We start from the raw sequence: 25,102 nt of genomic DNA on the forward strand, positions 1-25,102 counted from the left end.
GTTTTTTTATTATTCTTGCTTCTTCAGTTTTCAGCTATAAATAACCGTCGCTCAGATGAACTCAGGATGGCTGCTTTTAGCTGAAATCTGTAGATGCAAGAATAATAAAAAAACTAATATGAGTGCGACTGATTGCAGTGTTCGTATCCTTGCTTATAATACTGTTTCAATAAACCACAGAATAAAGAGAAATTAGAGCAATACACCAGTAACTGTAAAACACCAGTTATTGAAACTAATGTTTATTACAAAGAAATGATACTTTACGATATGGACAAGGCAGAGACAAATAACAGAACTGAATATAAATGTATATTAGAAAGTGACATCAAAAGCAGTGTGCAGGGATGGCTGTCCCGTGATTGCCTCACATTGCTACGGTCGCAGGTTCGAATCCTGCCTCGGGCATGGGTGTGTGTGATGTCCTTAGGTTAGTTAGGTTTAAGTAGTTCTAAGTTCTAGGGGACTGATGACCTCAGAAGTTAAGTCCCATAGTGCTCAGAGTAATTTGAATTTTGCCTCACATTCCTTAAGAAGCGCTGACATACCTGTACGCGTCTTCCATCCAGGGTTCTCTCTCTCTCTCACTTACACAAAATAGTTTTCTTGTAGCGTGGATTTGGTGGCACTGACTTTTCATGTGGGCTTCATGTATCGAAGAAGGCGGTGTTGTATGCCGTCTTGATAACTGAAACGATGTTAAAACTTGTTTCTGCCCACAAAAAGTCATGGGCTGTGCGGCTGATCCCGGCGGAGGTACGAGTCCTCCCTAGGGTATGGGTGTATGTGTTTGTCCTTAGGATAATTTAGGTTAAGTAGTGTGTAAGCGTAGGGCCTGATGACCTTAACAGTTAAGTCCCATAAGATTTCACACACATTTGAACTTTTTTTTTTTTTTTTTTTGCTCACAAAACGTATCTTTCCGTTTCAGTTGTGAGAGTTTCGTGGATGGAATTACTGTCAGTCATTTGTCAAAATCAGTAGTGTATTAGACATGCTGACAGTTGCAATGCTGTGCTAGTGCTTTCCAGGAGGCCTTTGAAATGCGGATGGAATGTACTCACATGCAATGTAATCACATGTTTTGTTGGAGTGATCACACTCCTGCTTATCCGCTCATAATATGAGAGTCAACCGTTGCCTTCATAGGTCAAATTGGTTCAAATGGTTCTGAGCACTATGGGACTTACCATCTGTGGTCATCAGTCCCCTAGATCTTAGAACTACTTAAACCTAACTAACCTAAGGACATCACACACATCCATGCCCGAGGCAGGATTCGAACCTGCGACCGTAGCGGTCGCGCGGTTCCAGACTGAAACGCCTAGAACCGCTCGACCACCGGCCGGCCTTCAGAAGCCACATAAGCAGATGGACCAAGGGATTTCTAACCATAACCACGTTCACTTAGAGCATGAATGTCCTGTTCCCATGTAAAACTTGTGATATTAATTTCTATTGCAGGCTTTCACTGCTGCACAATGTTCAACATATTTCAAAGAGTGGAGAGTAGGAAGAGAACTAAGATGTGTATTATTTTACATTATGATTTCTTTTTATTAATCAGTAAGCATTAAAGAGATACAAAAAAGGTTACAAACAAGGGAGAGCTACCTAAATCATGTAAAAAGAAGGGTATTGTCGATGATAGGTGCAGGGCATAATAATTGCAAAAATTCGTAGCGTCTCTCACTCCTCCGCCCTCACAGGACCTTCTCGTAATTTTCGTCATCCACGATCCTGTACTTGTTCTTCCTGTAGTTCTGCAGGTCCTTGAGGAAGTCGAAGCCGACGGCGTCGAACATGTTGTGGTAGTAGCGCGGCGTGAGGCAGGCGCCCGACAGCTCCGCCAGCCGGTCGACGTACTCTCGCTGGAAGGTGGCCATGTTGTGCGGCAGCACCCCCTGCGAGCGCCGCCGCTCCACGTCCTCCAGCTCCTGGAGGCGCATCGTGGCCGGGTCTGGCAGCCGGCACCTGCCGTCCAGCACCGCCACCCAGAACTGCGCCTGTGGTGCACATCCGTAGTCACTGCACTGGCCAGAATGCCTGCTTGTGACTCAAAGCATTCACTGCCTAAGCAGGTAAGCACATCGGACAAAACATTATACGGCGTGTCCCAAAAAACGCAGGGTCAAAGGTCGACGGGTTGTAGAGGGTGTGCTGAGGAACAAATCGTCATCCAACGAGGCCACAGAGTGTCAAAGTTGTGGACGCCAGAGCCCGCCACTAGACCAGTCTTTGGCAGCAAACGTGATTGTGTTCAGTGTTTGTTAGTCAGTGACGGCGACTGATTCCCATGACTGCCATTGTAGAGAATGGAGCTAGCTGATGCATGGACAGGCCTTGTCTCCTACGAATGTTATACTCTGTTGCCTCGATGGATAACAGTTTTGAACATAGTTTTCCTGTATACGGAAAAGAATTCGAGATTTTAGAGGGTTTCCGGTGAAAACCGCAGATGGAAACTCATACCCCAAATCGTCATCCACCGAGTCAACTGAGCATCGCTTTCGCAAGATTCAAAAATGGTTCAAATGGCTTTTACCACTATGGTACTTAACTTCTGTGGTCATCAGTCCCCTAGAACTAAGAACTACTTAAACCTAACTAACCTAAGGACACCACACACATCCATGCCCGAGGGGGGATACGAACCAGCGACCGAAGCGGTCGCGCGGTTCCAGGCTGCAGCGCCTAGAACCGCTCGGCCACCTCGGCCGGCTCTTTCGTAGGAGACAAAGATTTATAGGCAGCAGCTAGCTCCAGCTTCTCCACTGGCGATCGTGGCAATCAGGCGCGATCACTGAACAAGAAACAGAATTGCGAGTTGGTCCTCATACAGTGAGTAAGCGTACGAAGTCGCGTTTACCACCGAAGGTGTGGCCTAGTGGCTGGCACCAGTGCCTTTAAATACGACGCTCTGTAACGTCGGTGGAGGACTTTTTCGAATTCGGATTTCTATCCTCGATTTGTTTCCCAATACACCCTCTACAACCCTTAAAATTTATAGGAGTATTTCTGGGACAACCAGTACACAGGGAGTTCGGAGAATGAATGGCGATATTGTGATCGTTGGTGCCTTAATACCTCGATTTTTCTCTGCATCAAACAATCTTCTTGCAAATACACCATATAAATTACTACCTGATGTTTTTTTGCATGGTTTCAGATCCAACACTAAGTGGGCTACACCTGCAATACAGCCAACCGTTTGGCATCCATACATCCATCCTTCAACAACTGACCTATTGCCTGCAGAAAGTAAATATTAGTAGCTTGCTCTTGCCACATCCTCTTGGAGCTACTAACCAAACTAAAGGCATACCGCTCCTAATAGCTTCAATTACTAGTCTGAAAATGAAGTAAATACTGTTATAATGTTTCCCCTCAGACACCAATAAAAATATCTGCACTTATACCGTTGCAGGCAGTAAAGGAAACAAAAGAAAAATTCGGAGTAGGAATTAAAATCCATGGAGAAGAAATAAAAACTTTGAGGTTCGCCGTTGACATTGTAATTCTGTCAGAGACAGCAAAGAACTTGGAAGAGCAGTTGAACGAAATGGATAGTGTCTTGAAAGGAGGATGTAAGATGAGCATCAACAAAAGCAAAAAAAAAAAAGGATAATGGAATGTAGTCGAATTAAATCGGGTGGTGATGAGGGAATTAGATTAGGAAATGAGACGCTTAAAGTAGTAAATGAGTTTTGCTATTTGGGGAGCAAAATAACTGATGATGGTCGAAGTAGAGAGGATATAAAATATAGACTAGCTATGGCAAGGAAAGCGCTTCTGAAGAATAGAAATTTGTTAACATCGAGTATAGATTTAAGAGTCGGGAAGAACGTTTCTGAAAGTATTTGTATGGAGTTAGCCATGCACGGAAGTGAAACGTGGACAATAATTGGTTTACACAAGAAGAGAATAGAAGCTTTGGAAATGTGGTGCTACAGAAGAACGCTGAAGATCAGATGGGTAAATCACATAGCTAATGAGGAGGTATTGAATATAATTCGGGAGAAGAGAAATTTGTGGCACAACGTGACTAGGAGAAGGGATCGCTTCTTAGGACATGTTCTGAGGCATCAAGGGATCACCAATTTAGTATTGGAGGGCAGCGTGGAGGGTAAAAGTTGTAGACGGAGGCCAAGAGATGAATGCATTAAACAGATTCAGAAGGATGTAGGTTGCAGTAGGTACTGGGAGATGAAGAAGCTTGCCCAGGATAGAGTAGCATGGAGAGCTGGATCAAACCAGTCTCAGGACTGAAGACCACAACAACAACAACCCTGTACAGTTAGATTCAAACTATTTGTCACTTGAAAGGTAGCGGGCAGGACTGCTACCGCCAGCAAAACAGCAATGGGAGATATTCTCGCATTCTTGGGTATTACTGTGTTGCAGCTTACGATCCGCTGCTCATAGCAGTGTGCTAGCCAGTCTTGCTGTGTCGTTGTAGTAAGCGATTCGGGTGATTTTTAGGTTCTAGTATCTTACAATGAATGATTCAATCATTGGATGGAGAGGCAGTCCGAGTGAGTGCAGTTATAGGACACTTTATAAAAGTGTCGGACGCGGCTTGGTTGTACGTCGTCATTCGCGTGAATTCGTATGTTCCTTCAGGAAGTTTCTTGGAACACAGAGAGGGATCCAGGAGCGACTCGCTTTCCTTTGGATAAAGAGGCGAACTGTAGCTGATCTACCAGTCAGTGAACAATTAGTAATAAGAAATAGCTAGGAGAAATTTTCGAAAGAAGACTTAGGTCAATCATCTAAATTGTCGACGCCTGAGAGGAAGAGACAACTCGAAAGAAGGGTGTAAAGCGCGTCTCTTTGCAGCAAGATGTAATTCGTCATGAAACATACGAGCTCTGTTCAAGGAAGTTAGAGCTGACACACAGAAAGTTACAAGGCAGAAAATCGTCCTTGCTAAGAGCTGCAAAAACGTTAGGATTCCGCTTCAAATCTGTTTGTGGTCGCCAGTTATTAAAACCTAGTGCTGCGACTTTCTTTGGGAATTAGTAGGTATAAATTTTGACGTTACCGTTTTGTTTCGTCAAACTTGGGTGAATACAGAACATAATTTTACATATTTACGCCGGCGCAGAGAAATGTGATTCTCGCTGTGGGACGGAATGCGTGTTCATACTTTCCTTCGTCTGGCAGCGTTAGTTTCCCTGTTTCTTGCCATGGGCCAGGGATCATATTCAAACGCCCTAGGTTACTGCCTTAATATAATGGTTTATTTCGAAATTACCTTAAGTCCATTATTTCAAAACAACGGGAGACCTCATAAAATGATTTGGCACTAAATTAATCACAAATTATAGCATCTCATATGTTCGGAAAGCTCTCTCGTTGAAGGGCCACACAAAACTGCACAGGATGATGCAAATAAAAGTGACCCGGACGAGTGGAAACTATTTGTGGCAACCTTAACGAAGGAGGAAACGAGGTACAGTTATTTCCAACAGGATGGAGCAACTGCGCATACAGCCGGCCGAACCTTGGAGCACATTTACTCAATCTTCAAGCCTGACAGGGATGTTAGCAGAGTTCAGTCTTGTCGCGGCCCTAGCTGGCAACCCATGTCACCTGATATGTCACTGTGAAATTGTGTTGTGCGGGGAGCCCTTAAGTCTAAGCTGCATCGCTACAGCTCTCATAGGCTTCAAGAACTGCTACAGAATATTTCGGATGAGATTGTAGCAATTCCAGTGGTTTGGCAATGATCCGCCTCCAGTAACTTGCTGACCAGGCAATATATGCTATAATTGGGTTACTACTGTATTTCCTTTCCTCTGCTGTGTTTCTTCGTACCTTGGAGCTCTGATCTCCGGGATTTTTACTTTCCGCACCCTGTATTCTCTGCTGTTTGTTGCACCGGCTTATAGGTAATACATCATGCGTTAGTGTAATTGTGGTAGCGTAACTGACAGTCGAGCGGGAGCAACTGGAGGTACACGCTGTCCGATGTGAGAATCTAGCGTGAGTCACCGGTGATACACGCCGGCGTGAACGTGGTAAGAAATGAGTGGACAGCTGTAATACGGCAGCTCCGATCGGCAATGCAAACAGAATAACTGTAGCGCTTTCCGGATATTCAAAATGTTTCATTTCTAGCTGTTATTCTGTTCAAATAAGAAGTACGACTAACACGAAGTGATGAACCACAATACTTTGGTGACATAGTTAGGATACCCTGATTCGAAACGTAACGAAAAATTCCACGGTTGTTACAATGCTTCATATCGTTTGATTATACATAATAAGGCGTCCCCTTAAGTAACGAGGGATAAATACATCGTCAGGTGGCTGGAGAAGCGTTACAAACTGGTTGACAGTAACAACACGTAAAAATAAATTTAAAAAAATACGGGCATGAAGCGCTAAGGTTTACTCCCACCAGTTGCCATTTCAACGCAATAGAAATGATTGATCTCATGTCAAACGACTCATGCCGCTGAAGTACAACGCCTTTTGTATGATGAAACTGAAAAAGGGACACCAAAAGACTGAAAAAAATCAGTGAAACGTCTGAAATGAGTGATAGAGGAAGTAGGGAGTACTGAAGGTATACTGGAACAGTGAGCCGAAGATTTGATGAAATCTCCCACTACGAGCAGAGACTCCGATAGTTCCACAGTCTGTGGCTCTGACACTGAACTGCGTTGTTTTCCCATTGTCTGACATGTGTATAGTGTACTTAAATGAACTTGTTACTTCCGTTAATTATTACGTTTATGGATTTATTTGTGTCACTGTCTCTTCCTTGTTGTGAGACTATGGAATATTGTTCAGCCAACTCTCAGAACTTCCTAATTGTAAGTTGTACTACATTTTAATTATATTTAATTTTGTGTGGACACCAAGTTATTATTCAGCGAATGCCATAGTTTTCAAGATATAAAGTGATGAGAAGGCAACTTCTTCGGACGCGATAATTTTTCCTATTTCAATAATCAACATACTAACGGGCCTAATTAAAGTTGATGAAATATTTTTGACGTGTTAGCGATACTACTGAGACGAATACCAACATGAATTTCAGGATTTTTACGTTGCTTTTGTAAGAGTCAGAGTTCAAAACTTCACATTTGTTACGTGTTAAAAACTGACACAACTGCATAAAAACGGCGTTTCAGACCTTTGTATATGCAGGGAAGGCAATGCAGTAGACAACATTGAAAATATTTGTTTCTGAGAGAGATATTTTAGTGATAAATAAAAAAAAATATTACTCTGTGATCAATAGCTTTTGAAACTGGACGTTGTAAGTGTGGAACTTCGGATACTATTACATTTATTTAATTAATGCTAACAAAATTATAAAATTGCTGATAACTGCAAAACAGCTGAAATAATTCATATTTTTAAAAAGAGTCAAAGAAAGGGATGTGACAATTAAAGAGGTAAAAATCCCACGAAAACAATTTCTAAATCTTACTTAAAAATAAAAAAGTAATCGCCTGAAAATAATAAAAGATGCACGTTTTGGAGAAGAGCAACTTGGGTTCAGGAAAGGAGTTTCGTGCAGGGATAATATTTTTACCATAAAGAGTAAGTATAGCAAATGTTGCTTTCATTGACTTCGAAAATACCTTTCGATCAGGCATTAGACAATGGACAATAATGCTTAAGCGAGGACACCCTATGCATCTTATGCAGGTAATGAGAGGTATACGTGAACACACCAAAATAATTATAAACACAGCATCTTTAACAACAGAAAAAACAATAAATTTCCTTTACTTTACGTCTATGGTCACAAGCTTTTCGCCAACAGATTACCGGTTTCGGTGTATAATGACCATCTTCAGGTCTGTTTTATGCAAACAATGTCCTAAAGTACTGCAGCCATAGTGGCATTTAACATTTGACGATGCCACTATGGCCGGAAAGAAATTACTGGCAAAGTGCTATTCTGTATGCAGGCGGAATACAAAATACATAAGTAGGCTTACAACACTCTATGTGTAAGGTAGTAAAAGTTATATGAGTTGGGAAGAAAATATTACTGTCTAAAAATCTGTTGTATAAACGAAAGTTATGGCCTACTACAGAAAATACGCAGTTCTATCTAAAATTGTTATTGAAAACAAGATACCGGGTAGTTATAATAAATTGTAGTGCAGCTACAACTACAAAAGTATCATCCACATAACGCCAGAAGATGTTTGGCTTAAGTTCTACGGAATCAAGTGCACTCTCCTCATTGTCTTCCATAAAAAAGTTTGCTGTCAGGGGGACAGAGGACAACTCATGGCAACACATTCAATTCGTTCAAAATTATCACTGTTGAATAAAAAGTAGGTGAAGGAAAGGGTGTGATGAGACAGTGCAGTCATATCAGCTTGGAACTTACTTTTCATGAGTGACAATAAGTCCATGAGAAGCACCATTATAAAGAGTGAGACACATAACAATGAATAGACTTCAGTCTATTAATAAAGTTACAGGAGTTCCGAATACAATGTGAACACTTTCCCAAAAAATGATCCAGTAAGGACGCAGAACGTCTAAGTCTTACGTTGGAGCTCCCATATTGTTCACAATAGGACGTAATGGAAGACCTTTTTTGATTATTTTTGGAAGGATGGAGCTGTGAGGCCTCAATATTTTCTCAATTTCTTGCAGAAGGGGAGAAGAATTCAGCAACGCTGTCGATTTTCTTTCTACTCTCCATGTGGGGTCTTTATCAATATTCCTGTGCGTTGATTCAGTCAGCAAGCTATAAATCTTCTCGTCATAGCCCCCACGTGGGAACAGCATAGAGGCGTTTCCCAAGGACCACCGTGTAAGGTTCTTCTCGTAGCTGCCACCATCCATCACAAACGTCTTTCGGACGTTGGTTCGCCGGGAACATGTTGTATCTGATGCAGACAGCCTTGCATAGGAGCTGGAACACCTACAATCAGTGTTCAAAGATAATGGACATTCTCCATGTCAGATCAGCACAGCTTTAAGGAAGAAGAAACGTGACCACACATGCGGTCAAGAGGAGAAGTAGCGAGTCAAGTCCTAGGCACTCTTCCCGCACGTCGGCTAAGCAATATTTCGTCGAAATTAGGCAGAATAGAATTCGGCTCTTCTCGTTTCGGCAGAGGACGATCTGGGACTGCGGAAGACTGAAATCTACAGAATACCTTGGCAGTGCAGCAAAGTTGACATTGGTCAGACAACGCGCGAAACTACTTGAAAGATGCGTTGAACGTGATCGCCAAACTCGCCTTTCGCAGCCCAGTGGGTCATCCATAGCCGGGCATTGTATCTCCGCAGGACACTCCATGGATTACTCTGCCACGGAAATCTTGGCCTGTATGAGATCCGTCTGGACTTCATTATTGAGGAATCGGTGGAAATACGTCTAGCACAAGATCTTATTAATCGTGATGCCGGCTTTCATCTTGTTAAAGAGTGGGACCCGGAGATATCTTTAATTTCTTCAGAACGCAAACGGTTTAGGACTCACGACATAGCCGGCCGGTGTGGCCGTGCGGTTCTAGGCGCTTCAGTCTGGAACCGCGTGACCAGTACGGTCGCAGGTTCGAATCCTGCCTCGGGCATGGATGTGTGTGATGTCCTTAAGTTAGTTAGGTTTAAGTAGTTCTAACTTCTAGGGGACTGTTGACCACAGATGTTTGTTGAGTCCCTTAGTACTCAGAGCCATTTGAACCAATTTGAACTCATGACATATCGAGCGATATCTTTTTTCTTATCTTTTATTTCATTTGCCCAGTGCGGGCTGCATCTAGTCATTGAAATATATACATTTTGACGTTTGAAATTTGGCTCCACCAATGCGCAATCCGACTGAGAGTGAGCGTTTGCCTGCTCGCCATATATGGAGCAATATTCGAAGCGGACACGTAACTCGACTGAGGTCTCTCATGTAACGGCTGTCTTTGCACATGCTTCTTCGGGCCAATTTTTTGTATAAAGGTAGCGATGTGAACTAGCAATCTCCAGTGCAAAACACTCACCTGAAGATATTTGAATGGTGGTCAGCCGAAACATCGTGGCAAGAAGTCTACATTATCCGGCTGCGAACCCGAAACTTTATGGAGAACTCGTTATGCCGGGAAAATTTCAAGACTCTCATTATTATTTTTACTATTATTGGCAGCGGCCAGACACAAATCCTTGGCAGCCTGAAGCCTTTCAATTTCTCTGAGTTTAGAAATAAGGAGTCCAGCTATAATTTGATTTACAAGCGGTAAGTATAGTGTACATATTCTAACTCGGTTGATTTTAAGTGGGGGTGTGATGAAGCAAGAGTCGTAAGAGAAGAAAGTGGTGCATTCAAAATGTTTCAAATGGCTCTGAGCACTATGGGACATCAGTCCCCTAGAACTTCCCTACTTAAACCTAACTAACCTAAGGACATCACACACGTCCATGCCCTAGGCAGGATTCGAACCTGCTACCGTAGCGGTCGCGCGGTTCCAGACTGTAGCGCCTAGAGCCGCTCAGCCACAGCGGCCGGCAAAGTGATGCATTCGAAGGATGTTCTGTAATAAGTGTCTGCCCTCAGTTTAGACAGCTTTCTTTTCTGAGATGGTATTGTAGGTATAAATCGTGCTTCACTGAGAACTTGTTCATCATTTCAGAAAAAGGTTAGTAGGAATAAGTGATACGAATTGTCTCACTGACTCATTAAATCGTGGTTTAATAAATCACCTACAGACACTAAATCTCGTTTGTCTTTCGTCATTTTAAATCTAAAAGTGTTCAAATATTTTTTTCATATCAAATTTTATTTACGCGCTAATATTAATGATGGCTAAGGGTGAGGGAACGGAGGAGTGAAGGGAATTGAAGGGGGTGGGGGGTTGGGGGTACTAACTAACACATGATTACACTCAGGGGTAAGGGTCTCGGGAACGATGGAAACCACTCATGTAGCCGAACTCATGCTACGAATACATCTAAACTACGTTGACTTTTTTACTGCAAAGAACTGTCTCCAGTATAATGTTAAACAAAAGACTTCATTGCCTCATGAACTTTTGCTTAATTAACTGTCTACGTCATGATTTAAATAAGCAATATTGTTTAATATTATTTAAATAATTTCTGGCTTTGATAAAACACTGAATACGACGAACGAAATTAACTCTGTAATGTTGTAGCTTGTTGAAACACAGATAATTACTATTTCTTTTTCATTCATATCTCAGGAGCAAAGTTAGTAAGAAACTCCGATTTTTCCTTAAGTACAGGGTTCAGTTGGGCTCGACTGTTCCATGAACCTGAATGTCACCTTTCAGTGTTTTTGGTTAAAGCTTTGTATTCAGAGCTCGGGTAAATGTGTGGTGGAAGGAATAATTTATATTACAACTCACAACGTATCCGTGCTGTGCGTCACTGCTCCAAACAGTATTAAACAAAAGTGGTATGGAAGCAAGGATAGCCAGCCTGTTACCGACGACCAGGAAGTATCGTGGCAGTAAATTTTATCCTTTAAAAAGCTGACGGGACAGATGACAAAAATGTGACGACAATGTTCATCGTGTTAGTAGCTAACTTTGCAGACGAATCATAAAAGTACTGAAACTGACACAACTGCTCAATCTGTATGTCGAAGAAGCAATGTCGGAAATAAAGGGAAAGTTCAAGAACTGAATTAACATTCAAGATGGAAGGATATCGATGATAAGATTCCCTGATGACATTTCTACACTCTGTGAAAGTGAAGAGTTGCACGATCTGCTAAATGGAATGAACAGAACACATTATGGGCTGAGAGCACATCAAAGAAAGACGATAGTAATGAGAAGTAGCAGATATGAAAACAGCGAGAAGCTTAACTTTCTAATTGATGGTCGAAGCAGATGAAGTTAAGGAATTTTCCTACCTAGGAAGCGAAATAACTAGTGACAGATGGAGCAAGGAGAACATCAAAAGCAGACTATCGCAGGCAAAAATGAGATCCCTGGCTAGGTGAAATCTACTACTATTAAACATAGGTCTCAATTTTAGGAATAAATTTCTGAGAATGTATGATAGTGGAACATGGACTGTGGAAAAACAGGAACAGAGGACAATCGAAGCATTTGTGATGTGGTGCTACGGACTAACGTTGAAAATTAGATTTACTGATAAGGTAAGGAATGAGACGGCTCAGTGCAGAATCGGAGAGGAGAGGAATACGTGGAAAACACTGACAAGGAGAAGGGACAGATTGATAGGACTTCTGTTAGGACGTGAGAGAACGAGTTCAATGGTACTAGAGGGAGCAGTAGAGGGCTAAAACTGCAGAGGAAGACAGAGGTTGGAATACATCCAATAAATAATTGACCACGTAGGTTTCAAGTGCTACCCTGAGATGAAGAGGTAGGCTCAGGAGTGGAGTTCATGCCAGGCCGCATCAAACCAGTCAGAGGACTGATGACTGAAAAAAAAAATGCTCAATGGGATCCACGTCGGGTGATCTCCACGGCCAAATCATTTGCTCGAATTGTTCAGAATGTTATTCAAACCAATCACGAACGACTGTGGTTCAGTGACATGGTGCACTGTCATCCATAAAAATTCCATCGTTGTTTGAGAACATGAATGGCTGCAAATGGTCTCCAAGTAGCCGAACTTCCAGAGGACCTAGTCCAGGGGCGGGCAGGAATCCTGCACATGTGCGGTGCACTTGCACGCGTGCAGTTGACAGGTGTTCCGCGTGCACACAGGGGCAAGCTGGCCACCCGCTTATCTCCCATCCCCACCATAGCTTCTGTCCGCTCCTTCCTCTGTAATGCGTTTTGTTTCCTAGCTTGCTCTATTGAGTGAATCAATAAGGTTAGTAGGAATGCTTGAAAGAAATCATGGTTTGAAAGAGTACCTATTACCTACGATACGTTTTATTTAATTATCACAGGTGGAGTTTACAATACGTTTAATATCTGGAACAAAATTTCTACATACAGACAAACACAAACAGTTACGTAAATTTTCATCACTGATGTTTGCTCTTAACCGAGACTTATTAATTTAGCAAATGGTTTTCCAGCTCTCGCTATATTAAGCGCAGTCTTATAACTTGCACATACCGCTGGGCTATTATTGTTGTCGTCCTGAAAACTTGAAAACAGTGCTCCATAAAATCTTAGATCAGTTAGATGAGAGACATGACGAGAGAAAGTCGCAGATCTTTCGTGACAACAGCAACTACGACAAATTCAAATGGCTCTGAGCACTATGGGACTTAACTGCTGTGGTCATCAGTCCCCTAGAACTTAGAACTACTTAAATCTAACTAACCTAAGGACATCACACACATCCATGCCCGAGGCAGGATTCGAACCTGCGACCATAGCGGTCGCGCGGTTCCAGACCGTAGTGCCTAGAACCGCTCGGCCATTCCGGCCGGCCAACTATGACAGATTCATCTGGTATCGTCAGATCGGTCTTCTTAAGCTCAGTCAATTCCCCATCCGCTCAGAATCCGACAATAAATTGTACTCGTCCTTGTGAAATTTATTATAATCGCCTTCAATACTAAACTTCCGTTGACCAGCGAGAATACTGCCACATATTAAACATTTCGAATTTTCACGTTTTTGCACAAAGAAAAAATGATTCTCCCATTACTTTTTAAAAGATAGCAAATCTCCACTTCTCCGTTTCTTGAAATACAACGTTCACTACATAGTGCTCGCTTCGCATCAACGTCCGCAGCTTAGCCTGGCACAGCCCCAGTCGACGCCTGCACGCGAGCAGCACACGTGCAGCGCTGCGCGCTCATGAGCCGCGTGCAACGTTTGCCCGCCCCTGACCTAGTCCATTCTGGGTAAACACAGCCCATACCATTACGGAGCCACCTGCAGCTTGCACAGTGCCTTTTTGACGTCTAGGGTCCATGGCTTCGTGGGGTCTGCACCGTGCTGCAACATTACCATCAGCTCTTTCCTCTGAAATCGGGATTTATCTGACCAGGCCACTGTTTTCCAGTCGTCTAGCGTCCCACCGATATGGTTAATAGCCCGGGCGAAGAGCTGCACGAGATGTCGTGCTGTTACCAAAGGCACACACGTCCGTCATTTGCTGTGCCCCTGTCCTAACGGATACGTTCGACGTGAGTCCCTCATTGATTTCTGCGGTTATTTCATGCTGTCTTGCTTGTCTATTAGCACTGACAACTCCATGCAAACGAGCAGCCTAGTGAAGGCCATCGGCAACTGCGTTGTCCGTGGTGAGGAGTAGTGACTGATATTTGGTACTCTCGGCACACTCTTCACATTGTGAAATTCCCTAACGATATCCGAAATGGAATGGCCCGTGCGTCTAGCTCCAGCTACCATTCGGCGTTCAAAGGCTATTAATTCTTGTCTTGCGACCATAATCACTCCGGAAACCTTATTCTGTGAGTCGCCTGAGTACAGATGGCCACTCCACCAGTGCATTGTACTTTCATATGTTGTGTATGCGATACTACCGCCATCTGTATATGCACTTACTGCTATCCTATGCTTAGTGAATATCCCCACTGAAGACATGCAGAGTTATGTGCCGCTGTGTGGCACGGAATGTTGCGAAATACCTCCAAATTTCTTTTGCGTGCAGTTCCCTTCGCAACGAGATTCACATGCACTCAGTGACAGCTGAAATTCCTGCCGAGTTAGAGAGTAACACTCGTCTCCAACCCTTGTTGGTTAGCAACACTTCACGATCACAGTTTTTACGCCACGTTGCATGGCTGCGGTCGGTTCATCATTCCTTGAATACAAATAAGGCGGTTCGCTTTGACACCAACGCATGGGTTTGGTAATGGGCACATCCAAACATAATAGTTCCATTCTGCCGCCCTCTCATGTCTGCACGTCCACCCATCTTACTGCACAGATTGCAAACATGTGACTAACACATATACACCACTTCACCGCCATGGTAACACCATCTACAGCGCCCCCGTGCGACCAGTTTGCGCTTTTAAGGTATGACTAACATTTTGTACAGTGAGCTTACAATACAAGTAGCGCAGTCTACTTTCGGCCTCTGTGTCGCTTTTGTAACAGCAAGGGGAACGCACGTGCTGGTCACACAACTGACCTCACATCATAATCAACAACAACGCAGTAGAGAACTACTACTAGACAGCGAATTCTAATACTAGAGCGCACGCAAACTGCTGTTTCCAAGAGTATTTCGGTCTTGAAGAAAGAACGACTATATTGACAAGTGGCACAATCTCTGTCATCCAGTTCATGCAAGACAATTCTCCCGTAAAATTAAAAGCAGTTACCACATGTGTACTACTTGTTAAGCTAGTTAATATCATGATACACTATGTGATCAAAAGTATCCGGACACCCACAAAAACACACGTTTCCTATATTAGGTGTATTGTGCTGCCACCAACCGCCAGGTACTCCACATCAGCGACTTTAGTAGTCATTAGACATCATGAGAGAGCAGAATGGGGCGCTCCGGGAAATTCACGGACTTCGAAAGTGGTCACGTGACTGTGTGTCATTGTATCATACGTCTGTACGCGAGAGTTCCACACTTCCAGATATCCCTAGGTCCACTGTTTCCGGTGTGATAGTGAAGTGGAAACATGAAGGGACACGTATAGCATAAAAGCGTACAGGCCAACCTCGTCTGTTGACTGACAGAGACCGCCGACAGTTGAAGACGGTCGTAATTTGTAATAGGCAGACATCTATCCAGACCATCACACAGGAATTCCAAACTGTATCAGGATCCACTGAAAGTACTATGACAGTTAGGCGGGAGGTAAGAAAACTTTGATTTCATGGTCGAGGGGCTGCTCATAAGCCACACATCACGCCGGTAAATGCAAAACGACCTCTCGCTTTGCGTAAGGAGCGTAAACATTGGACTATTGAACAGTGGAAAAACGTTGTGTGGAGTGACGAATCACGGTACACAATGTGGCGATCCGATGTCAGGGTGTGAGAATGGCGAATGCCCGGTGAACGTCATCTGCTAGCGTGTGTAGTGCCAACAGTAAAATTCGCATTCGGAGGCGATGGTGTTATGGTGTGGACGTGTTTCTGATGGAGCGGGCTTGCACTCCTTGTTGTTTTGTGTGTCACTATCGCAGCACAGGTCTACATTGATGTTTTAAGCACCATATTGCTTCCTACTATTGAAGGGCAATTCAGGTATGGCGATTGCATCTTTCAACACGATCGAGCAGTTGTTCATAATGCAGGGCCTGTGGCGGAGTGCTTACCCGACAACAACATTCCTGTAATGGACTGGCCTGCACAGAGTCCTGACCTGAATATTACAGAACACCTTTGGGATGGTTTGGTACGCCGACTTCATGATAGGCCTCACCGGCCGACATCGATACCTCTCCTCAGTGCAGCACTCCGTGAAGAATGGGCTGCCATTCCACAAGAAACTTTCCAGCACTTCATTGAAAGTATGCTTGCGACAGTCAAGGCTAAGGGTGGGCCAACAATGTATTGAATTCCACCATTACCGATGGAGGCCTCCACGAACTTTTAAGTCATTTTCAGCCAGGTGTCAGGATACTTTTGATCACATAGTGTATCATGGGATACACAGATAGACTATTCACTCAGAAGAGAAAATTATATCTTAGATTGATGCACAGCAGTGTAAGAGGCAAGATAAGTAACATTTTGTGGCGTTGTAACCCACCTGCGCATCGAAGAGCATGCAAGGGCAGGCGTAGTACGGCACACCGATAAAGGCCATCGTCGGGCGGTCGATGTGCACCACCTGGTGATACAGAGGGCGCACATGCTTGTCTTCCACAGTGACCCCGCACTCCGGAGTCAAGAATGGGAATCTGTACCGGTATCCTGCGAAACAAAAAGTAGAGTCTTTCAGCATTGTGACACAGGACTGTTAATATGCAGTGAACTGTAGTTCTGTGAGTCGCTATTGCCATTCGCCGAATTTTCGTGTGAGACTGTGTATATAATCATAATTATCAATATTACGGGTGGAAAATGCAGATAGAGGGTGAATTAACTTGTAGTTAGTTGTTGTTGATGTTGTGGTCTTCAGTCCTGAGACTGGTTTGATGCAGCTCTCCATGCTACTCTATCCTGTGCAAGCTTCTTCATCTCCCAGCACCTACTGCAATCTACATCCTTCTGAATCTGTTTAGTGTATTCATCTCTTGGTCTCCCTCTACGATTTTTACCCTTCACGCTGCCTTCCAATACTAAATTGGTGATCCCTCGATGCCTCAGAATATGCCCTACCAATCGCTCCCTTCTTCTAGTCAAGTTGTGCCTCAAATTTTTCTCTCCAATTCTATTCAATACCTCCTCATTAGTTATGTGATCTACCCATCTAATCTTCAGCATTCTTCTTTAGCACCACATTTCGAAAGCTTCTATTCTCTTCTTGTCCAAACTATTTATCGTCCATGTTTCACTTCCATACATGGCTACACTCCATACAAATACTTTCAGAAACGCCTTCCTGACACTTAAATCTATACTCGATGTTAACAAATTTCTCTTCTTCAGAAACTCTTCCCTTGCCATTGCCAGTCTACATTTTATATCCTCTCTACTTCGACCATCATCAGTTATTCTGCTCCCCAAATAGCAAAACTCAACTACTACTTTAAGTATCTCATTTCCTAATCTAATTCCCGCAGCAACACCCGATTTAATTCAACTACGTTCCATTATCCTCGTTTTGCTTTTGTCGATGTTCGTCTTATATCCTCCTTTCAAGGCAATGTCCATTCCGTTCAGCTGCTCATCCAGGTCCTTTGCTGTCTCTGTCAGAATTACAGTGTCATCGGCGAAACTCAAGGTTTTTATTTCTTCTCCATGGATTTTAATTCTCACTCCGAATTTTTCTTTTCTTCCCTTGCTTACTCGATATACAGATTGAATAACATCGGGGATATGCTACAATCCTGTCTCACTCCCTTCCCAACCACTGCTTTCCTTTCACGCCCACCGACTCTTATAACTGCCATCTGGTTTCTGTACAAACTGTAAATAGCCTCTCGCTCCCTGTGTTTCACCCCTGCCACCTTCAGAATTTATTAGTTGAATTATGTCATATTTATAGCGGATTCACGAAAAAACGTAGGAACTTCGCTATTGTCACATCTAGCGATGTGCTAATCTTCATACCTTTTTGAAAACTTAAGAAAAACAAAACATTATGTCAATTTTACACTTCAGATCCGTCTCATGTCAATTAAGGCATGTCAGTATGCGGTTATCCTCCGACGAACATGTATACAGACTACCTAAAGAAGACCAATCACGAAGATATGTCTTCATCGTAATGTTGGTGCGCTACCTTTATACATATTCGAAGTTGTCGTGTTTCTATACAACCTAACTATATTCAGGCCATTCCAAGCGTCAGGAATAATGAGTGAAGTAGGTTTCCTTCATTATGACTCTCTTGGAAAATGGTGTATTTTAGCAATGGCAAGTCTGACGTGGAGTTTAGCACTATTATTATTATAAAGTACACGTCTAACCTATCACTTCACCTTTTGTCTCCTTAGTGTCAATTCTATACCATTAACCAAGTAATTTTAAGTCTCTTTTTAGGAACAGCATTTTTATCTTGGCTGTAAATTTGGTGAATTTGTTAGAATTTTTCCGCGAGTGCTTCGAATCAGATTCAAATTTCCTTTGTCTGATTATAACGAATGCAGATCGCCCTGAGAAACGTACAGATGACAGAAACATACTGTCACACTCACCAGTGCAGTAACAAACATCGTCTATCTCTGCGGATGTCCCGTCTTCGAAAGTGGCAGCGTACTCAGACAGAGATACCAACGTCGGTTTCTCGATGACATTATCGGGGAACTGGCCTTTCTGAGCAGTTTCTGGATGGTAACTGATGATTACCTGGATAAAAAATATCACATTTATGAGAAAGACATTAAATGTTGATTTGCATAGAGCAGTACTTAAAAAAATAATGTTATCGGAAAAATTGTAATAGTTATACAACTGTCGGCCGCGGTGATCGCGCGGTTAAGGCGTTCAGTCCGGAACCGCGTGACTGCTACGGTCGCAGGTTCGAATTCTGCCTCGGGCATGGATGCGTGTGATGTCCTTAGGTTAGTTAGGTTTAAGTAGTTCTAAGTTCTAGGGGACTGATGACCACAGAAGTTAAGTCTCATAGTGCTCAGAGCCATTTAGCTATACAACTTACGCGTGACAGAAAGTGCATTTCCGTTTCATAACAGGAAGCCAGTTTTACGCGACACAGTGTCCAGAGTACCAAGATTTAGCCCGCTATCAGAGAGAGAAAACGGCTGAAACAAAGTGTGTTGTCTGAATAGGCGGGCCTAGAGTTTCAGCAAATCACCGTTAGATAATCGTCTCCGTGTCTTCTCAGTTTCCAATCAGTCGAAAGTAAGATGGTGTTCGCTCAGTAGAGGGCATTTTGTTTGTTGCAGTTTGCAAAGAATGAGTCAATATTTCGGCTCATCGAGCTTTTCTTCGGCGTTTTGGAATTCATCCACCCGCACCCAAAAATATTCGTCGTTGGTATCCCCAAATTGAAAAGACAGGGTGCTTGTGCAAAGGTGAGAGTGCAGGTCGAACTCGCACTTCTGATGACGTCATGGAAAGAATTCGGCGAACGTTTGGGTGGAGTCCACGAAAGTCTACTCGCCGTTGAAGTAGAGAACTGGCAATGCTCCATACAACTGTCTGGTAAGTGTTACGGTGTCGTTGGGTCTATAAACCATACGGAGTACAATTAGCGTAACTCTTCGGGTTGGTGGTAAAAAGAAACGGGTTGACTTCAGTAAAGCTCAGCTAAAAAAGATGGAAGACGACGCATTTTTACCACGGTTAATTTTCAGTGATGAAGTAACATTTCATGTGAGCGGTGAAGCAAATCGACATAAAGTGCAGATATGGGGACTCCAGAATCCTCGTGACACTTGCGCACAGAAGAGACTCACCTAAAGTAAGAGTTTCTTTTGTCATTTCTCGTGAAAAAATGTATGGTCCCTTCTTTTCTGAGGAAAACACAGTAACTGGAATGAACTATCTTCAAACGCTGCAGAATTGGCTTTTTCCACAACTACAGGACGATTTCCACCATACTGCCACAATATACGTCGGTTTCTCAGTGAGTCTGCCTCAACGCTGGATAGGACGCACGGACCCCTGAGACACTACCCTGCACTCTTGGCACCCAAGATTGTCAACCATACCCCTAGCGATTTTTTTTGTGGGGATATGTGAAGGAAAGTGTGTTCATCTCTCCTCTATCTCATGACATAGAAGAAGGGGGAAATAGAATAAGAGCTGCCCTAATTTCTGTAAAAGCAGTTACATTTTATAAAGTTTATGACGAATTTAGCTATCGTCTAGGTGTTGTTCGTGCTGCTGCTGGTGGACACGTAGAGAATTTGTAAAAATATTTGCAATTCACCCTACGTCAATAGTACGTTTTTATCAATAAACATGGACTACTTTTGGCCCGAGTGCATCGTAGTTAAAAAGCTCTTCGCTGATGCATAACTTTAGTCCGGTCACTGTAATGTAATTGCCGAATGTGTAATAAAGATGTAATTTGTTAAAAAATGCAAATGGCAAATCTCGGTTGGACGGCAACAGTCTTGTCCTACTGAATAAGCGGATGTGTTGCTTAAGAAACGAATGCATAACTGCAGGGAAAGAGTCCACGATGAACAAATAGCGTCTGTTTTCTAAATTTTAGAGGATTTTTGAAGAGTTGAAATATAAAGGTTTAGATTTCGTTTCAGATATGCCAGATTATGAGAATTCCAGAGTACATTGATTAAAGCAAGGAACGGAGCTACTGGGACGATCCAGAACCCTGGCACTAGTTTGAAGATTGAGTTGAGCGAAGATATTTAGAAATTAACAGAAGGTAACAGTTTTTGCAAAAATGACCATGAATGTGTTCCTGACAAAAGAATTCTGGAGCATAGTTGCGAAGAAGTGGAGAAAATCCTATGTGAAAAATGACCTCTTGTTGTGGAGCGGATATTTGACGATCGAAACAATTCAAACGACTCTACACCATACACGTTGACAACGGAACCACATGAGAGCAGACGGACGTATTTCCTGTTTTATTTACTTTGCTACGTGACAAGTAAATATACAATGAAAGATTTTTTTCTGGATTGAAAGACGAGATGCCTAGGTAGCCATCGAAACCTCTGGTTTCTAGTTAGAATTTACTAAAATTAAAACTATGAAAACAGTGGTCCTCGAAACATACCGTTCCGTTTGCAGTTTTCACTTCGGCTGTCTGTGAAAGTAAATACGAAACCTGGGATTAACTGTGGAATACAGGGATAGAGAAGAAGTCCTATTGTTTTGCTGCAGGTGTGCTGCCGTGATAGATGTTCGTACAAACAGTGTTGCTGAAGCGTGGATGATAATAGTGGAAGTAATGTCCAGTAAAGAAAAGGTCATGAAATTTGCAACTATATAGTCAACCAATGGATGGAAAATCCTAGCATGCGAACTGAAATGTGAAATGTTCCTAACCCGCAGCACGGGACCAGTGTCGAAGGTTGGAAAAAATGGAGGAAACAGTAAATGGTGTATTTGAAATTAAAAGATTCCATGGGCCTGCCTCTTTAAAGAAGAGGAAAAAGATACGACAGGTTAAGTCACTATAAGAATCATAGCGATTTGGGGGATTTAAGATGTTTAAAATATCTGACTTTCTTACAAAAAAACTTATTGAGAAATTAAAATTCATAAAATATGAAAAGAAGTTTAATCATACGCTGCAGTAGAAAGATGAAAACGTAAAAAAAAAAGCCATTAAACTTGGTTATGTTATTATGTGCATAGCCAACCCTAAACCTGGATGAAACGCGAAGGGATATTTTTATTACAAAACGGTCGTCAGAGCCTCCACCGCAGCTGCGGCTCCCTTTGACACTTGGAAAACCCTCGGCCAAAACATTCGTGGTCGGAAACATCACGTTGATATCACGATCCGAAAGCCCATGACACGATTCTTCTTCCGTCAGGCATCAGGAAGTTCAAACTCTTTAGAAACTTGTGCACTGATTGACGCTGCTCTTCTCGTCCTTTCTTTGGCCATAGTAATGGCCTTCGAACTCTTGGCTGCCACATGAATATCATTGCGGAATATTTGTACTTCCCATTCTACTTGATGCATCCAATTTTCCCTTGTATAACCGGCTTTCTTCTTATAAACCTCTTACTAAAGTCTGAAACCTTTCTTTTTTCTTATTTCCGTTCTTCAATGTCGTATGGAAATTTGGGAAAACCTACTGGATTTCTTTGTAGTCCTAAACCAGTAAACACCCAGTCTATTAAAGAATCTAACTTTCACGTACAAAACAGCTTCAGATGACTAATTTCCTTACAAATGAGTTAATGTGTTAAATATTCGACGTTTAGTATGTAAGGAAGAAGAAGTTTAGAAAAGGTTTGAAATTACGTTTTACTTAGTTCGAGGTCGCTATGTATTCTCATTATGAAAAACAACGGATGATTAGAGTGACGATAATGTGTGCACTATTTTAAGCAAGAGCTAGTTTTTCCAGCATCTCAATGATTTCAATGCCATATCTCACGAATTATGTGTCGTACAGTGATATAATTTTGCAGGTACTTAGTGATACGTGTGAATTCAGCATGAAAAATATTTTGCGAATAGAGTTAGCAGTAAACAAGCAATAAATTAAAGTTTCATCTCTGATGCTAAAGTTTTACTGCAAGAGCAGTGAAAAATCTTGTAAGTAATCATTTTTCTAACAATTTTTTTTGGGTTTGTCAGAGAAATCAAGTTTCATAGAGGCTACAAATTACATTTAAAATTTGTTGGCAGTCGGTAAGTGCTCTCACTGTCTAATGCAGGAAGAATATTGTCGGGGTAAGAAACTGCAAAAAGGTGGGAATTTAAGGAGATGGGACCTGGATAAACTGACTATACCAGAGGTTGTACAGAGTTTCAGGGAGAGCATACGGGAACAATTGACAGGAATGGGGGAAAGAAATACAGTAGAAGAAGAATGGGTAGCTCTGAGGTATGAAGTAGTGAAGGCAGCAGAGGATCAAGCAGGTCAAAAGATGAGGGCAAGTAGAAATCCTTGGGTAACAGAAGAAATATTGAATTTAATTGATAAAAGGAGAAAATATAAAAATGCAGTGAACGAAGCAGGCAAAAAGGAATACAAACGTCTCAAAAATGAGATCGACAGGAAGTGCAAGGGATGGCTAGAGGACAAATGTAAGGATGTAGAGGCTTATCTCACTAGGGGTAAGATAGATACTGCCTACAGGAAAATTAAAGGGATCTTTGGAGAAAAGAGAACCACTTGTATGAATATCAAGAGCTCAGATGGAAAACCAGTTCTAAGCAAAGAAGGGAAAGCAGAAAGGTGGAAGGAGTATATAGAGGGTCTATACAAGGGCAATTTACTTGAGGACAATATTATGGAAATGGAAGAGGATGTAGATGAAGATGTAATGGGAGAAACGATACTGCGTGAAGAGTTTGACAGAGCACTGAAAGACCTGAGTCGAAACAAGGCCCCGGGAGTAGACAACATTCCATTAGAACTACTGACGGCATTCGGAGAGCCAGTCCCGACAAAACTCTACCATCTGGTGAGCAAGATGTATGAGACAGGCGAAATACCCTCAGACTTCAAGAAGAATATAATAATTCCAATCCCAAAGAAAGCAGGTGCTGACAGATGTGAAAATTACCGAACTATCAGTTTAATAAGTCACGGATGCAAAATACTAACGCGAATTCTTTACAGACGAATGGAAAAACTGGTAGAAGCCGACCTCGGGGAAGATCAGTTTGGATTCCGTAGAAATATTGGAACACGTGAGGCAATACTGACCCTACGGCTTATCTTAGAAAATAGATTAAGGAAAGGCAAACCTACGTTTCTAGCATTTGTAGACTTAGAGAAAGCTTTTGACAATGTCGACTGGAATACTCTCTTTCAAATTCTGAAGGTGGCATGGGTAAAATACAGGGAGCGAAAGGCTATTTACAATTTGTACAGAAACCAGATGGCAGTTATAAGAGTCGAGGGGCATGAAAGGGAAGCAGTGGTTGGGAAGGGAGTGAGACAGGGTTGCAGCCTCTCCCCGATGTTATTCAATCTGTATATTGAGCAAGCAGTAAAGGAAACAAAAGAAAAATTCGGAGTAGGTATTAAAATCCAGGGAGAAGAAATAAAAACTTTGAGTTTCGGCGATGAATTGTAATTCTGTCAGAGACAGCAAAGGACTTGGAAGAGCAGTTGAATGGAATGGACGGTGTCATGAAAGGAGGGTATAAGATGAACATCAACAAAATCAAAACGAGGATCATGGAATGTAGTCGAATTAAGTCGGGTGATGCTCAGGGAATTGGATTAGGAAATGAGACACTTAAAGTAGTAAAGGAGTTTTGCTATTTGGAGAGCAAACTAACTGGTGATGGTCGAAGTAGAGAGGATATAAAATGTAGACTGGCAATGGCAAGAAAAGCGTTTCTGAAGAATAGAAATTTGTTAACATCGAATATAGATTTAAGTGTCAGGCAGTCGTTTCTGAAAGTATTTGTATGGAGCGTAGCCATGTATGGAAGTGAAACATAGACGATAAGTAGTTTATACAAGAAGAGAATAGAAGCTTTCGAAATGTGGTGCTACAGAAGAATGCTGAAGATTAGGTGGGTAGATCATATAACTAATGAGGTGGTATTGAATAGGATTGGGGAGAAGAGAAGTTTGTGGCACACCTTGACTAGAAGAAGGGATCAGTTGGTAGGACATGTCCTGAGGCATCAAGGGATCATAAATTTTGTACTGGAGGGCTGCGTGGAGGGTAAAAATCTTAGAGGGAGCCCAAGAGATGAATACACTAAACAGATTCAGAAGGATGTAGGTTGCAGTAGGTACTGGGAGATGAAGAAGCTTGCACAGGATAGAGTAGCATGGAGAGAGAGCTGCATCAAACCAGTCTCAGGACTGAAGACCACAACAACAACAACAACAACAACAATCTGCGCATAGTGATCTACGCTAAAAATATATACACAATAATACAGTATTTGTCTTGTGGCGTGTTGATCCTTTATCATAACATTATACAGCGTTTTGATTTTTTACATTCAATCGACAAGTATGCTATCT

At 42.4% G+C, this 25,102-nt stretch overlaps 1 protein-coding gene across 2 annotated transcripts in view; it reads right to left on the reverse strand.

The window, feature by feature from the left end:
* Positions 1-1,543: 1,543 nt before the first annotated feature.
* The window catches only part of LOC126259723 (senecionine N-oxygenase-like), a 52,558-nt gene continuing 28,999 nt past the window's right edge, over positions 1,544-25,102 (reverse strand). For both annotated transcript variants that reach the window (XM_049956703.1, XM_049956702.1), the window contains 3 exons: positions 18,683-18,833; positions 16,630-16,793; positions 1,544-2,006 (listed from right to left, as the gene is read on the reverse strand). In XM_049956703.1, coding sequence (XP_049812660.1) covers positions 1,704-2,006; positions 16,630-16,793; positions 18,683-18,833 — 618 coding nt within the window. In that variant the 3' untranslated portion in view covers positions 1,544-1,703. The remainder of the gene's footprint in view (positions 2,007-16,629; positions 16,794-18,682; positions 18,834-25,102) is intronic.

Source organism: Schistocerca nitens, chromosome 5 (genome assembly GCF_023898315.1).
Source record: "Schistocerca nitens isolate TAMUIC-IGC-003100 chromosome 5, iqSchNite1.1, whole genome shotgun sequence".
Taxonomy (NCBI): domain Eukaryota; kingdom Metazoa; phylum Arthropoda; class Insecta; order Orthoptera; family Acrididae; genus Schistocerca; species Schistocerca nitens.